The sequence below is a fragment of the Loxodonta africana genome, chromosome 14, assembly GCF_030014295.1.
Source record: "Loxodonta africana isolate mLoxAfr1 chromosome 14, mLoxAfr1.hap2, whole genome shotgun sequence".
NCBI classification, from domain to species: domain Eukaryota; kingdom Metazoa; phylum Chordata; class Mammalia; order Proboscidea; family Elephantidae; genus Loxodonta; species Loxodonta africana.
The window spans coordinates 49,216,261-49,228,804 of record NC_087355.1 but is presented as its reverse complement, the minus strand read 5'-3'; the positions used below and the strand labels follow the sequence as shown (position 1 = coordinate 49,228,804).

Below are 12,544 nucleotides of genomic sequence, written 5' to 3'. Positions count from 1 at the left end.
GAAAACCTTTTGCCATTGAGTTTATTCTGACTCATGGCGACCCCGTGTGTGCAGGGTAGAACTGTACTTCACAGGGTGTTCAAGGCTGTGACCTTTCAAAAGCAGACTGCCAGGCTTTTCTGAGGCACCTCTGGGTGGGTTTGAACCACCAGCTTGTTAGTTAGCCGTGGAGCCCTGAGCGCCACCCAGAGTCTCGGTAAATTCTAAAGGGGCTTTTTTCCTGGCTTTATCCAGAGTCCAGGTGAGACAGACAAGTTTGCTTATCATCTCTTTTGCCTGTGGGTAATTTTATTCTTATCTGCTTTTTCAGTAAGAATGTAGACCTCCAAGATTCCCAACTAGATTCAGGGGTTTCAATTCTACCACTCCACTTTTGAGAGAACACAGTGTCTTGTCTCTTGTTCATTCCCCTTTATACCTTAACATATAAACCTGATTTTAAAGACATCCTCCCTCCCAATCATCGTTACATACTCCTAAGGCAGCACTAAGTTCAGATGTAGTTTATCACTCTGGTTGCCAGCTGTGTCTGTTTTTAGGCAGTGGGGATTTTCCTTGCTATCTTGAAAGCTCAACTATGCATTTATAGTATGTTACATTTATTATTTGGTCTTTTAATGCCATCCATTTATTAGCACCTGTAGGAGATTCTAAAGATATCTAGATATTTAGTGCTGTCAGCTGCTAACAGAAAGGTTGGCGGTTTTGAGTCCACCCAAAGGTACCTCAGAGGAAAGGCCTGGCAAACTATTTCTGAAAGATCACCTATCAAAAGCACTATGGAGCACAGTTCTACTTTGACAGACATGTTGCCAAGAAATGGAATTGACTTTATGGCAACTGGATGGTTGATTGGTTGCAGACCACTCTAATATTGCAAACTTTAAAAAAAAAACAAAAAACTGTATATTTACAATGATTATATTTTCCAAAACAAAGCAAAAGTGAGTAGAGTGGCATTGTTTACAGTTTTCCAAATCTCTAATAGAAGACATATTCTATTCTCATATTTGCTTCTGCATTCAATCTTTAAAAATGTTTGTTTTGGTACAAATACATATAACAAAACATTGCCATTTCAGCATTTTTTTTACAGGTACATGAAGAATAAAATTTTTTTCATGCTGTGGCAGAATGCATACTCAGAATTGTCCTGTTGAATCAGAGCCGTTAAGATCACTGTTCTATGCTGATACTATTAATGTGATTGCACTTGCAATCAGACGTATTGGGTGTCATTGCAAGAAGAGAAATGAAGTGCTCTTCTTCCAGTTAGAAGGACACCTATTTAATGAAGGGAGCCTTCTAACAAATATCTCATTAGTGTTACAGATGATGAATACTTTCCAAAATGTCTGTGTAAATGTCCTTAAAATCATTCAAATAGTAGCTGAATACTTAGAACTTCCTTTAAGGTTAGCAGATACAAATGTGGAGATACCTAATGCAAAGCCTGTGATTATTTCCCAGAGTATTATAGCATAAATCTATCTTAGCAGCGGAGTAGGATTTCCTAATAATGTTTTCAAATATTTATATTCCATGTGGATTTTATGATTCATAAGCTGGATTATCATCAGTACTCTGGTTTGCATTCCTGGCACATGATGACCACTGATTGAAAATGCTATTGTATCCCTTACTGAAATTGGCTGCTTTCTCCACTGGGGAAGCATCTGCTCTGCAGACATTTCTCTATGAAGTATCAACATGTTTTTCTTTTGCTTTTCTTTTTTGAGGAAAAACAGGCTATATATAAATGAAGTATAACTGAAAAAACATAGATGAGTGTTTTATTATAAAAATGTGAAAATATCAAATGAAATTTTGACAATAAGCTAAAATACTAAGAATAATTTCTGAGTTAATGATTTTTTAAAAATAAAACATGTTGTTAAAAGTGTTCAGCACCATCACCTAATTATTAGTGTTTGAGTTTTCTAATTTCATGTAAAGTAGTTCTCATTCCATCTGTACTTTATTAATTACTGTTTGGGTGTTACACTCTCATTAGTGAATTAAGTGTTTGCTCAATTTTTTCCTTGCTATTTCTGAAAATCAATTCGTAAATTAGCATCCTTTAGCAAAGGGACCATGTAAGTAAAAATAATATGCAGTAAGAGCCATCCTTTCCATGCTTAATGTAATGTTTTTGCAATTTTACAGATTGTCTAAGTCAATTGTGTGAATCCAGAGATGCAAGCTTCATGATCCCTTTGTTGATTGAACTACAATTTAGAATATAGAAAGGCTAAAAGTCCTATTTCACACCAACCAGATGTTATGTTTCTTGTTAATAGTTGCAACGTTCAACCTATTTTTTTGGGGGGTGGCACAGTGAAAGCCATTATTGTTTTTATAGAAAGCAAACGGTAAACAATAACAAAGGATTCTCAAAGGGGAAATGCTTACCCTCCCCAAATTACCCATGTCCATTCTTATATCCCTGGGCAGGCGTGCCGTACTTCAGGTCAGGTGCTATCTTCATGTCACCGCTGCCTCTGGTTACCATCACGCTACCTGGGCCTGTGCTGCCTGAGAGCCCACCTGGCTCCTGCCATGCTGCCCAGCGAAGGGAGATGGCGTTGCATGGGGCACACTCAGACCTGTGCCTTGCTCCGACACGTGTTACAGCTCTTTTAGCTCTACGGGGCTTGTCCAGAGGCACCTGACTCTACTGACAGGCCCCCTGCCCGAAGGCGCTCAAATTCTCTCTCTGTGTGGGTCAGCATTGAATCCTACAAGGATAAAGAGACAAACAACTCACATGTATAAAAATAGATTTAGTGTTTTGGGGAGAAACTGGTCAGAACCATGATAAAATAAGATATTAAACTGGCAGGAGATTTTTTTTTTTAAAGGAGCTAAGAGAAAATAAACTTTTTCCTCCCCCCTCAATTGAGGTCTACAGGAAAGAGTAAATCCCAACTCTTTTTTTATTAGCATTATGACCAAGGGAAAATCACTGTGTTTATGTGTTTCTTCATCTGTTAAGTTAGACAAAGGAAACATGCTCTAGCTAACTTACATATAAAATTAGATGTGGAAAATGCTATAGACAATTTAAAGGCCTTGTACATTTGGAAATTTGACCTTGGGCTTTGGGATAAGGTGGACCTGATTAGAATCCTTGCTTCTCCACTTACTTGTTGTATGACCTTGGAGAATTTATTGAATATATTTTAGCTTCAGGTTCATCATTTGCACAATAGGGATAATAATGCTACACAGGGTAAGAGGATTAAATGGAAGTAGCCTATAAAAAGACCTTAGCCTAGTGCTGTTTACTGATTGATGAGAACTGTCTTTATCATTATTAAATGAATGATCAACTGAATAATTCTCGTTAATGGGTTTCCCTTCCCAAAGTTTCTTGGATAACCATTTTATGTTTTAAAACAGTAAGTTGGTTTAAATAAATTTGGACACTGGAACCTCACCTAGCATCGTCCTTGGTTCTTTTCTTTGGCACTACTTCGTAACGAGGGCTTTAAGAGTCATTTAATAAATTACATAATGAGGACAGACTTTGTACTTGATACAGGAATATAACTGTATTAACAGGACCTGGTTACTGCACTTACAGATTTTAGAGTCTAATGAGGTTAGACAAGTCTTGGGTAATAAGTGTATGATCGATGTAACCCAAGATTCTATGGAAATAGAAAGGTATGGCACCACACTCAGTATTGGGGTGTTTCAGCTGAGCAGAGATATGTGAGTGTAGTTCTGAGCTAAAAAGAAGTTGTACTACGAAACACCTCACCCAAATTTATACATTTATGTTACTTATATAGTCTACTTACCCTTTAAGACCTAAGACAAGGGCAGCTTCCTCTGTGAGGCCTTCTTCACTTTGTTAGAGACAAAGTTAGAGGCTCTTTTCTTGGTATTCCCATTGTACTTTGTCAACACTTGTTTATAGCACCCCACATTGTCTTGTAATGTACTGGTTACATGTCAGTTGGTTTCTCCTATACCTCAAGCTCCTTAAAAAACAAAATGGAACAACACCATGTCTTATTCATCTTTGTATCTCCAATGCCTGGTGCACTCTTTGACACAGAAACGTGCAATCAATGCTTGTTGAATGAATTAATAAGAGAAAATATAAATTGATTTATTTGTTAAACAAATACTTATCAAGTATCTACCATGTGCCAGTTGTTCTAGGCGTTGAGGATTAATCGTTAAAACATAATTCTCCTGCCTTCAGCATACGTACCTTCTGGTGGTAGAGATAGTCAGCATGTAAACAAATATATACATAAATAAGGCCAGGTCGTGATACATGCTTTGAAGGATACAGAGGGATAAAAGAATAGAAAATGACAGAGGCTTCGATTTTGGATTGGTGGTCAGAAAAAGCCTTACTGAGAAGGTGACATGTAAGTAGAGATATGAGTTAAGTAAAGGATCAAGGTGTCTTGTGGAAGAGTATTCCAGGCTGAGAAAGCAGCCAATTTAACGGCTAGGGGAAGAACATGCTTAGAACGCTTAAGAGATAGCAAAGGAGGCCAGCGTGGCTGGAGCTTGAAGAGCAAGCAGGAATGTGATAGGAGATGGGATTGGCAAATGCTGCTAGGCCAGATCACATTTGGCCATGGTAAATTTGGATTTTATTTTGAGTGTGATGGGAAGCTAAATCAGGGTTTTCAGCCAGAGAATAACATGATCTGATTTATCTTTTCAAAGAATCTATCCGCCTGTTTTGTGGGAGCATACATAAAGGAGTAGGAGTGGAAACAATGAAAACAGTTAGGAAGCTGAAATATTAGTTCAGGTGAGAGAAGATGGTGGCTTGGACTAGGATAGACTGAATAATTTGTGTGGGACCCTTTGGGAATCGGAGCTGGTGACATAAGCTGTTCAATTGTAAGCCTGCACCTCTGACATAAGCGTTCAAGTAGATCCAAATTTAAATGTACATGTATTTAGTGGAATAATGGTGTAAGAAATAAAAGAACTAGTTTCTAGTTCCAGCTCTACTTTCAAGTAAGTGTGTAATGTTGGGAAAGTCTTTTATTTTCTATGAGCCTCAATTTATTGAAATACAAAATGAGGGGTTGAATTAGTTCCTTTCCAACTGTAAAGGCCCATGGTTTTATAATTCATTGAAAAGACAAATACGTATTGAATGCTTGCTGTGTATTTAATATTGAACGAGACACTTTAGCACATTCAAAAGTACTATAAGACATTCTAGTTCACACTTAGAAAAGATTTTACAAAACCATTGCCCACGATTTGAGATGGTGAATTTAAATGCAAAGTGTGTAATGTCAACTATAAATGCTACAGAAGTGAAGAAGGGGGTAATTAATAAAGACTGAATTAGGCAATAGATACTTGATATGGGACTAGGTAGAATTTAAATGGCTAGAGGAAGAAGGGCATGCTGGGTAGAGAAGACATGAGCAAAGAAGTAGTCTTAATGAGCATAGCATGACATGCGTTTATGAGGGATGGAGATTCAGTCAGTGTCAGCGTGACTGTGTTGGAGGGTATGTGAACAATGGGAAAATAGGATTGGCCAGGTAGAATCAGATAAGATCATTAAAAAAAAAAAAAGAGGACATTAAAATCTAGGCAGAAACATTTAGATTTAACACAGATAAGAACTGGGAGCCATTATAGATTCTTCAGTAGAAGAATATTGTGATTCAAATAACCTTCAAGGAAGATTAGTTTAGTGCTGTATACTTTGAGGAAGGCAGAAAACTACCTTGCTGCAAGTAGTGTGCAAGCATTTGCATACTCTTCCTCATTTAGTAATCATAACATCAGTGAAAGAAACTAAAGTTCAGAGAGTTTAAATAGCTTGCCTAAAGGCTTTATGCCCATTAGATGATTGAGCCAGGATTTGAAGTAACATCTAATTCTAGAAGGTCATTTGGGAGAGAATCTTCAGGTCTGAGGCAATGAGAGATTTACCCAATGGCATTGGAAATAGAAAAGAGAAGATGGATTTAAGAAAATGTTTTGAAGAGGAACTTGTTGACTATATGGTAGTGAAGAGAGAATGGATCTAAGAAGACACTGAAGGTTTTACTCATGGCTAGCTAGTGAAGATTGCTGTGCTTTGTGGTGGTTGGTTTGGGGGATGGCAGAGCTGAGGGACCAGGAAGATGGATGAAATGCCGTCTGATTTGGGAATGTAGAGTTTTAGAAGTAATTATGCATTTAAGTAGTAAGTAAAGACATAGAAAGACTTGGGGATTTGGAAGTCCTCAACATAATAGTAGTTGAAAGCATGAGAATGAAGAAATCTTACAAAATCATGAGAGAAGAGCAAAAGACTTCAGGGCTAATGCCCCTGCTTTTTGTATCAAATATCTGTCCAACTACTATTATGACAAGTCACCTAAGTTGCTGAGATTCAACATTGACAGATTACTGTCCACATTTGCATTTTGACCTCTACCAGGACTAGATTTTGTTTCTATAAAAAGTGGAAGAGATATAAAATGAATTTGAAGGCATAATCAAGTTTTTCCAAATAGCAGATTTAGTCTCTCAAACAGAATTTGTTAGTTTATTTTTATGATCCTATTCCAGTATATTTTTTGGTACATGCTCTAAAAACATTTTTTGGTTTATATATTGCCAAGTTGATTCTTCTGTGAATTGACATTGAAAAGTTTATGGCTGTTGTACAAGGCTGCAAACATTATTGTGCCTGTAGCAAGTGCCAGCATACTCTACCTTTAATGTGCTCTCTTTTGTATGTTTAATTATTTTGTCACCATATTCTTTGATAAACATTTATTGGTAATTTATCTATCTTAATCCGCACTTTATAAGCACCTAACAGCCTTCTATTTTATCAGTTTCTGTTGCTTGAGCTTTAGGTACCAAAGTTTTAGGTTATTTTGCATAATTTTGGCTCTTATGATAATATTTGTATGCATGTTTTTATATTAAAATTAGTAGTAGTAAGGATAGTAGTGTTTTTATTATTCAGAGTATAATCTACTCCTGCTATTGTTAAGAATTAAGAAATCTAGCTGTCTTAGAAAGATCTTCCTTCATTGGCATATTTTCTTGCAGGATGAAGATGAGCTGGATTCCCACACCATGGTGAAGACTGGTTCAGAAAGCGTGGGCACAATGCGGGCCACAGGCACAATGAGCGAAGGGGCCCAGACCATGATTGAACATAATAGCATGATGTTAGAATCGGACTTGGGCACCATGGTTATAAACAGTGAGGATGAGGAAGAAGAAGATGGAACGATGAAAAGTATGTAGCTTTTATTCCATTGAATATTAGTTTTCTATTTTGAAAATATACTTCTATAGAAACAGGATAGTTCTGTGCTACTTTTTATAGCCAATTGTGGAAAATTTTGTCTCTTGGCTTTACTTAACAGTAAAAAAAAAAAAAAAAAATATGGCAGAAATGAACTTAAAAAAGTTTTTTTTTTTTTTTGGTACACCAGAAAGCAACAAATCTTTAACTCAAAGTTACAGAACTTTTTTTTTCTGTTGAAGGCTTGTTACCCATACCTTAATTTAATTTGTAAAGTATTTTAGAGAGAAAAAGATAGTGTCCTAATGTTTACTTTTCCAATTAAAAAAGTAAACCTAAAGTTCTGTTCCAATAAATATGACATATTATATCATATTGTCTAAATTAATGGTTAAGCCCCGATGACAGAGGGATATAAGCAGAAGGAAGAAATAAGGACCGAGGGAGGAAAAAAAGAAACACTTGAAAGGAGGATGAAGACATAGGGATGGTCATCCAGAAAGTTCAGTTAAGTGCTTATTTACCACTGCCTACCCTCGACGGCAGTAGGTACCATGTGTAAGGCACTGTGTTGGGGTACTGCAAGGGTCAAACTGATGATTAAGATCTCTCTGACCTCAGTTGCTTACAGAAGGATGAAGATAGGGAGACTTTTACAGACTAGCATTTCTTTTTTTGAGTAGATTTTTAAGATATTGTAGTTAGGAACGTACAATATTGTGATTTCACAAATGGATTAATTATCACCTCTTCACACCTACTGACTTTACTCTTCCCTCTGCCACCCCATGGCTTGTGGTTAATGTCAAAGTCTAAGCACGAGGCTGTTTTACAGTACACCATACTGCCACTAAATGGGACAAAGTAGTAGTATGTAACTTCTACCATTGTAGAGCCTAGAAAGTTGTAAATATTCAGATGATTTGCTGCTACTGTAAAGTGAGTATAGGAATTTCTATTTTCTCGTTTGCCTATTTTTATTTTCTTTTTGCTCTTCCCCTGATAGTCTGCTTGATAAGCACTGTCCTACCTTATAGTTTCAAGCCACTTGGCTCTGTTGCTGCTTTCTTCACATGTCCTAGCTCATTATGGTTGCATACTTTGAAAAGGGAAGGTCAAGAAGCACAAAATGCAAACAGATTGCTATGTGGTTAATCCTAGGGGAGTTAATGAATTTTTCTATGTCCTGTCAGTGGTGAGTCTCCTGAACCTTTGCCCTGGAAAGCAGCCTCAGTCTTGGATTTCCTGAAATTCTTAACTGGACTTTTGACTAGAGTAGGTCTTCTGCATCCATAATAAGCTCTATCCAACTGGCTTCCAAAGGTAGCCAGCATTAGGGTACAAATCAGGAGCCCTGGTTGCACAGTGGTTAAGAGCTCAGCTGCTAACCAAAAAGGTCGGCAGTTCAAATCCACCAGCTGCTCCTTGGAAACCGTATGGGGCAGTTCTACTCTGTATTATAGAGTTGCTGTAAGTTGGAATCAACTCGACAGCAATGGGTTGTTTTTGGTTTTGGGTAGATAAAAAAGATGCCATGATAAGACAGTTCACATCTCATTTCCCATCAGCATGTAGCATCTTTTTTTTCACAAGCAGATACAATTCTTTTAGTCAAGCTTTATGATTCTAAGCAGACCAGTTAGAAAATCATCGAGTGCTTTGTTGTATCGCTAGTGAGCTCCCTGCAGAGCTGTATAAGCAGCTTCCTCCGTGCAGTCATGTAGTTGAACATCAGCATATGCAATAATGGTTTTAAAAGGTAAGTCCGTAAAGAACATTATAGTATAATTCATGCTGGATTGTTATATTTCAAGGAAGAGGCAAGTGATAATTTATCAGACATCATACTTTAAAATTATAGTGTAGATGTCCACATATTTTGTGTAGTAACTTTTAGCTTTGACAACAGAGAAATCATTCAATATATGTTAAAATTTTGTGTCCTGAGTATGATTTCTTTTTGGTCACAGATTTTATTGAAAGCTCATTTTTAAGTTGAGCAGATAGTGGTTTATATAGTTGCAGTTGTTTTATGTGCTTCATCAAGTTTTAAATCCCATGAGCCAACTTTCCATTTATTTTAAGTTTCTGCAATGTAGACATTACCCTTCGATGTTCCAAAAAAATCCCTTCGCGCGATATTAGTGTAACCGCCAGGGATTGTCATATAGTGGTTGTAAAGAATGTGGAGGAGTTATTGCTGCGTGACTTGCTTTTCCTGAAACCACATAATTATTTTTAGTTTTATTTTTCTTTGTGATCTAAATCTTCTTTAAAACTTCTTAGATTCGTTGGTTTAAGCTCTCAGTTTGTATCTCATCAGTCAAAGCCTCATTTGCTAATGTGACTTTAGCATTTTTGCTGCCTAAAAATATTATACCAATTTATTATTTTTGGTTTTCTAGAATCTCTACAGTGTTACACTGTGTGCTGAAGGATCTGATTTTCATCTCCTGTTCTATTGATGTTCCAAATGAAATGCCTGATTTAACATTCTTGTCAGTTTAAATTATGTTTAACTTTTCTCTTTTATACCTTTATCCGTGAAGCTAGAAGTTACAGACCAGTTTTCCTTACCTGTGAAACACGTGGTGATCTGACTACAGGAAGCAAAATTATTAAAAATTTTTTGAAAAAGAAAAAAAAAAATGGACAAGGATTTGAATAGACAGTTCTCCAAAGTTAGATGTACGTATAGCTAATAATAAGCACATGGAGGAGCCTGGGTAGTGCAGTGGTTTGCAATCTGCTGCTAATCCAATGGTTCCAACTCACCCATCAGTTCCACAGAAGAAAGGCAAACTGCATAGCCAAGAAAATCCTACGGAGCAGTTCTACTCTGTAACACATGGAGTAGCCATGAGTCAGAGCCCCTCAATGGCAGCTAACAACAACAATAAACAGAAGAAAGATGATCATTGTCATCAGTCACCAGGGAAATGTAAATCAAAACTGCAAGTAGATACCATTTTACGCACACTTGAATGGATACAATCAAAAAGTTTGATAATAACAAGTGCTGGCCAGGATCTGGAGAAATTGGACCCCTCATACATTGCTGATGGGACTCTAAAACAGTACAGTCACTTTTGGAAAATAATCTGGCAGTTTCTTAAGTGATTAAACGTAGAGTCACCATGTGTCATGGATTGAATTGTGTCCCCCCAAATATGTGTAAACTTGACTAGGCCATGATTCCCAGTATTGTGTGATTGTCCACCATTTTGTCATCTGTGATTTTCCTATGTGTTGTGGATGTTAATGAGGCAGGATCAGAGGTAGTTATGTTAGTCTACAAGATTAGGTTGTGTCTTAAGTCTGTCTCTTTTGAGATATAAAAGAAGCCAGCAGAGAGACATGGGGACCTCATACCACCAAGAAACAAGAGCCAAGAAAATAGTGCATCCTTTGGACCCAGGGTCCTGGTGCTGAGAAGCTCCTCAACCAGGGAAGATTGATGACAAATACCTTCCCTCCAGAACCGACAGAAAGAAAGAAAGCCTTCCCCTAGAGCTGGCACCCTGAATTCGGGCTTCTAGCCTCCTAGACTCTGAGAAAATACGTGTCTCTTTGTGAAAGCCAAAGTAAAGTGGCAAAGAATATTTGAAAATTTGATGTTTAAAAAAAGAAAAAGGGCCATGGACCTTGAGAGCATGTCCCAAGGAAGAGCTTTCAAAACCTGTTTTCATCAGTGAAGGTATTACTTTTACCCTCCCACCCTCATTCTTCCCATTCAGATACCTCTGGGACCTCCTCGTTACCTGCCTAATGTCTAGGCCTCAGCTTGGTAGCCAAGGTCTTTTACAGTCAGGCACCAGCAAAGATTTACACACGTGTCTACTTCTCCCTTATGTATTATGCTTATCCGTATATAATATGGATTATTATCCAGATTGGTCCAGGAAACCCTGATGATGTAGTGGTTAAGTGCTACGGCTGCTAACCAAAAGGTCGGCATTTCAGATCCACCAGGCGCTCCTTGGAAACTCCATGGTACAGTTCTACTCTGTCCTATAGGATCGCTACAAGTCAGAATCGATTTGACGGCAGTGGATTTTGGTTAGATTGGTCCATGCCAGATGGAATTGCGAATGGTTGACAATGGCTGTAAGTAGGTTGGTTGTAAGGAAATCAACATTTGGGACTTTTTATCTTGAAGGAGTAGATTAGGACAAGTGAAGAATCTATTGCCATCCAATTGATGAGGTAGTAGGGATTATTTCATTGTGGCTGACTCTAGGAGAGCAGTTGCTTCAGCAAACAGAAGACTGGGGGGCCTTTTACCTTGTTCAGCTCAGATCTGCTCTTAGAGAACTGGGACTGGATTGGTAGCACTAGTGCCCGGAGGGGAAACTGTTTCTGCTTGGTATCTAAAGAAGCACTACACACTCCAGCCTGGTTATTTAATTTGTGTGTGTCTGTATGTTTTATTTCTCCAAATAGATTGTGAGGTTTGTCCTGGTAAGAGTGCCGTGTAAATCCCCTGTGCCACAGAATAGTATTGGAATATTGATTTCATGAATGAATACTAATTACAATATAGTCAGAGTCAATTTTTTTTTAACTATTGACTTGTAGTAGGAGTAAAGATGCATAGCTCTGAGAGCTAAGACAACTCTCAGGTAAACTTCCTGCCTTTATAAAAGTAAGCTATTATGTGGTGACGTACTTCTTTCTTTTCAGATATTCTACTGTGCCTGTCTTTCATCTCACAGGGCAGACCATTTGAAAATGTGTTCCTTAAGCTACCCATACAGTGAAATTCTCTGATGAATATAAATAAATAGCTAGATAGATAAGATACCAAAACCAAAAGTATTTGGGAAATGCGTATTTACCCTGGAGATGAGTTATTGAAGAACTCTAATGTACATTATTAACTTATGAAATGCTCTGGAAATACTGTAGGAAGGAGACCTCCTTGAAAGTACATTACCCAGGCTTTCCTTAACTTACTTGACCTTGAAAAGCTTTTAATGAGGAGCTTATCAGGTGTTAACATCCTATGTAATTAGTGTCTAAGAAACACATTTTGGGAAATGCAGTCATGGGAGCCTTCTAGTCCCTTGATGGCACCTGCTTTCTTTTTATTAGCACACCTACCCTTGATTTCTCTGTAGCTTAGAGACCACATGTCATCACTTACTTCAGCTACTCTTTTATTAATATCCTCAACTCGTCTGCCCTACTGCCTTGCTTTTCTACCCATCTTGACAAAACTCTAACTGTGGATTAATCTACTTGCACATCTTTTCTGCAACACCCTGGTTGCTGGGTGTTGCTGGAAGAATC

General features: G+C 37.6%; 1 protein-coding gene across 9 annotated transcripts in view; it reads left to right on the top strand.

Annotated features, from left to right (window-relative positions):
• STK3 (serine/threonine kinase 3) overlaps positions 1–12,544 on the top strand; it is a 303,173-nt gene that overhangs the window by 206,370 nt on the left and 84,259 nt on the right. For all 9 annotated transcript variants that reach the window (XR_010317808.1, XM_010588425.3, XM_023545907.2 and 6 more), the window contains one exon: positions 7,051–7,243. Coding sequence is in view for 8 of the 9 variants with exons in the window: in XM_010588425.3 (XP_010586727.1) it covers positions 7,051–7,243 (193 nt within the window). In the remaining variant the exon portion in view is untranslated. The remainder of the gene's footprint in view (positions 1–7,050; positions 7,244–12,544) is intronic.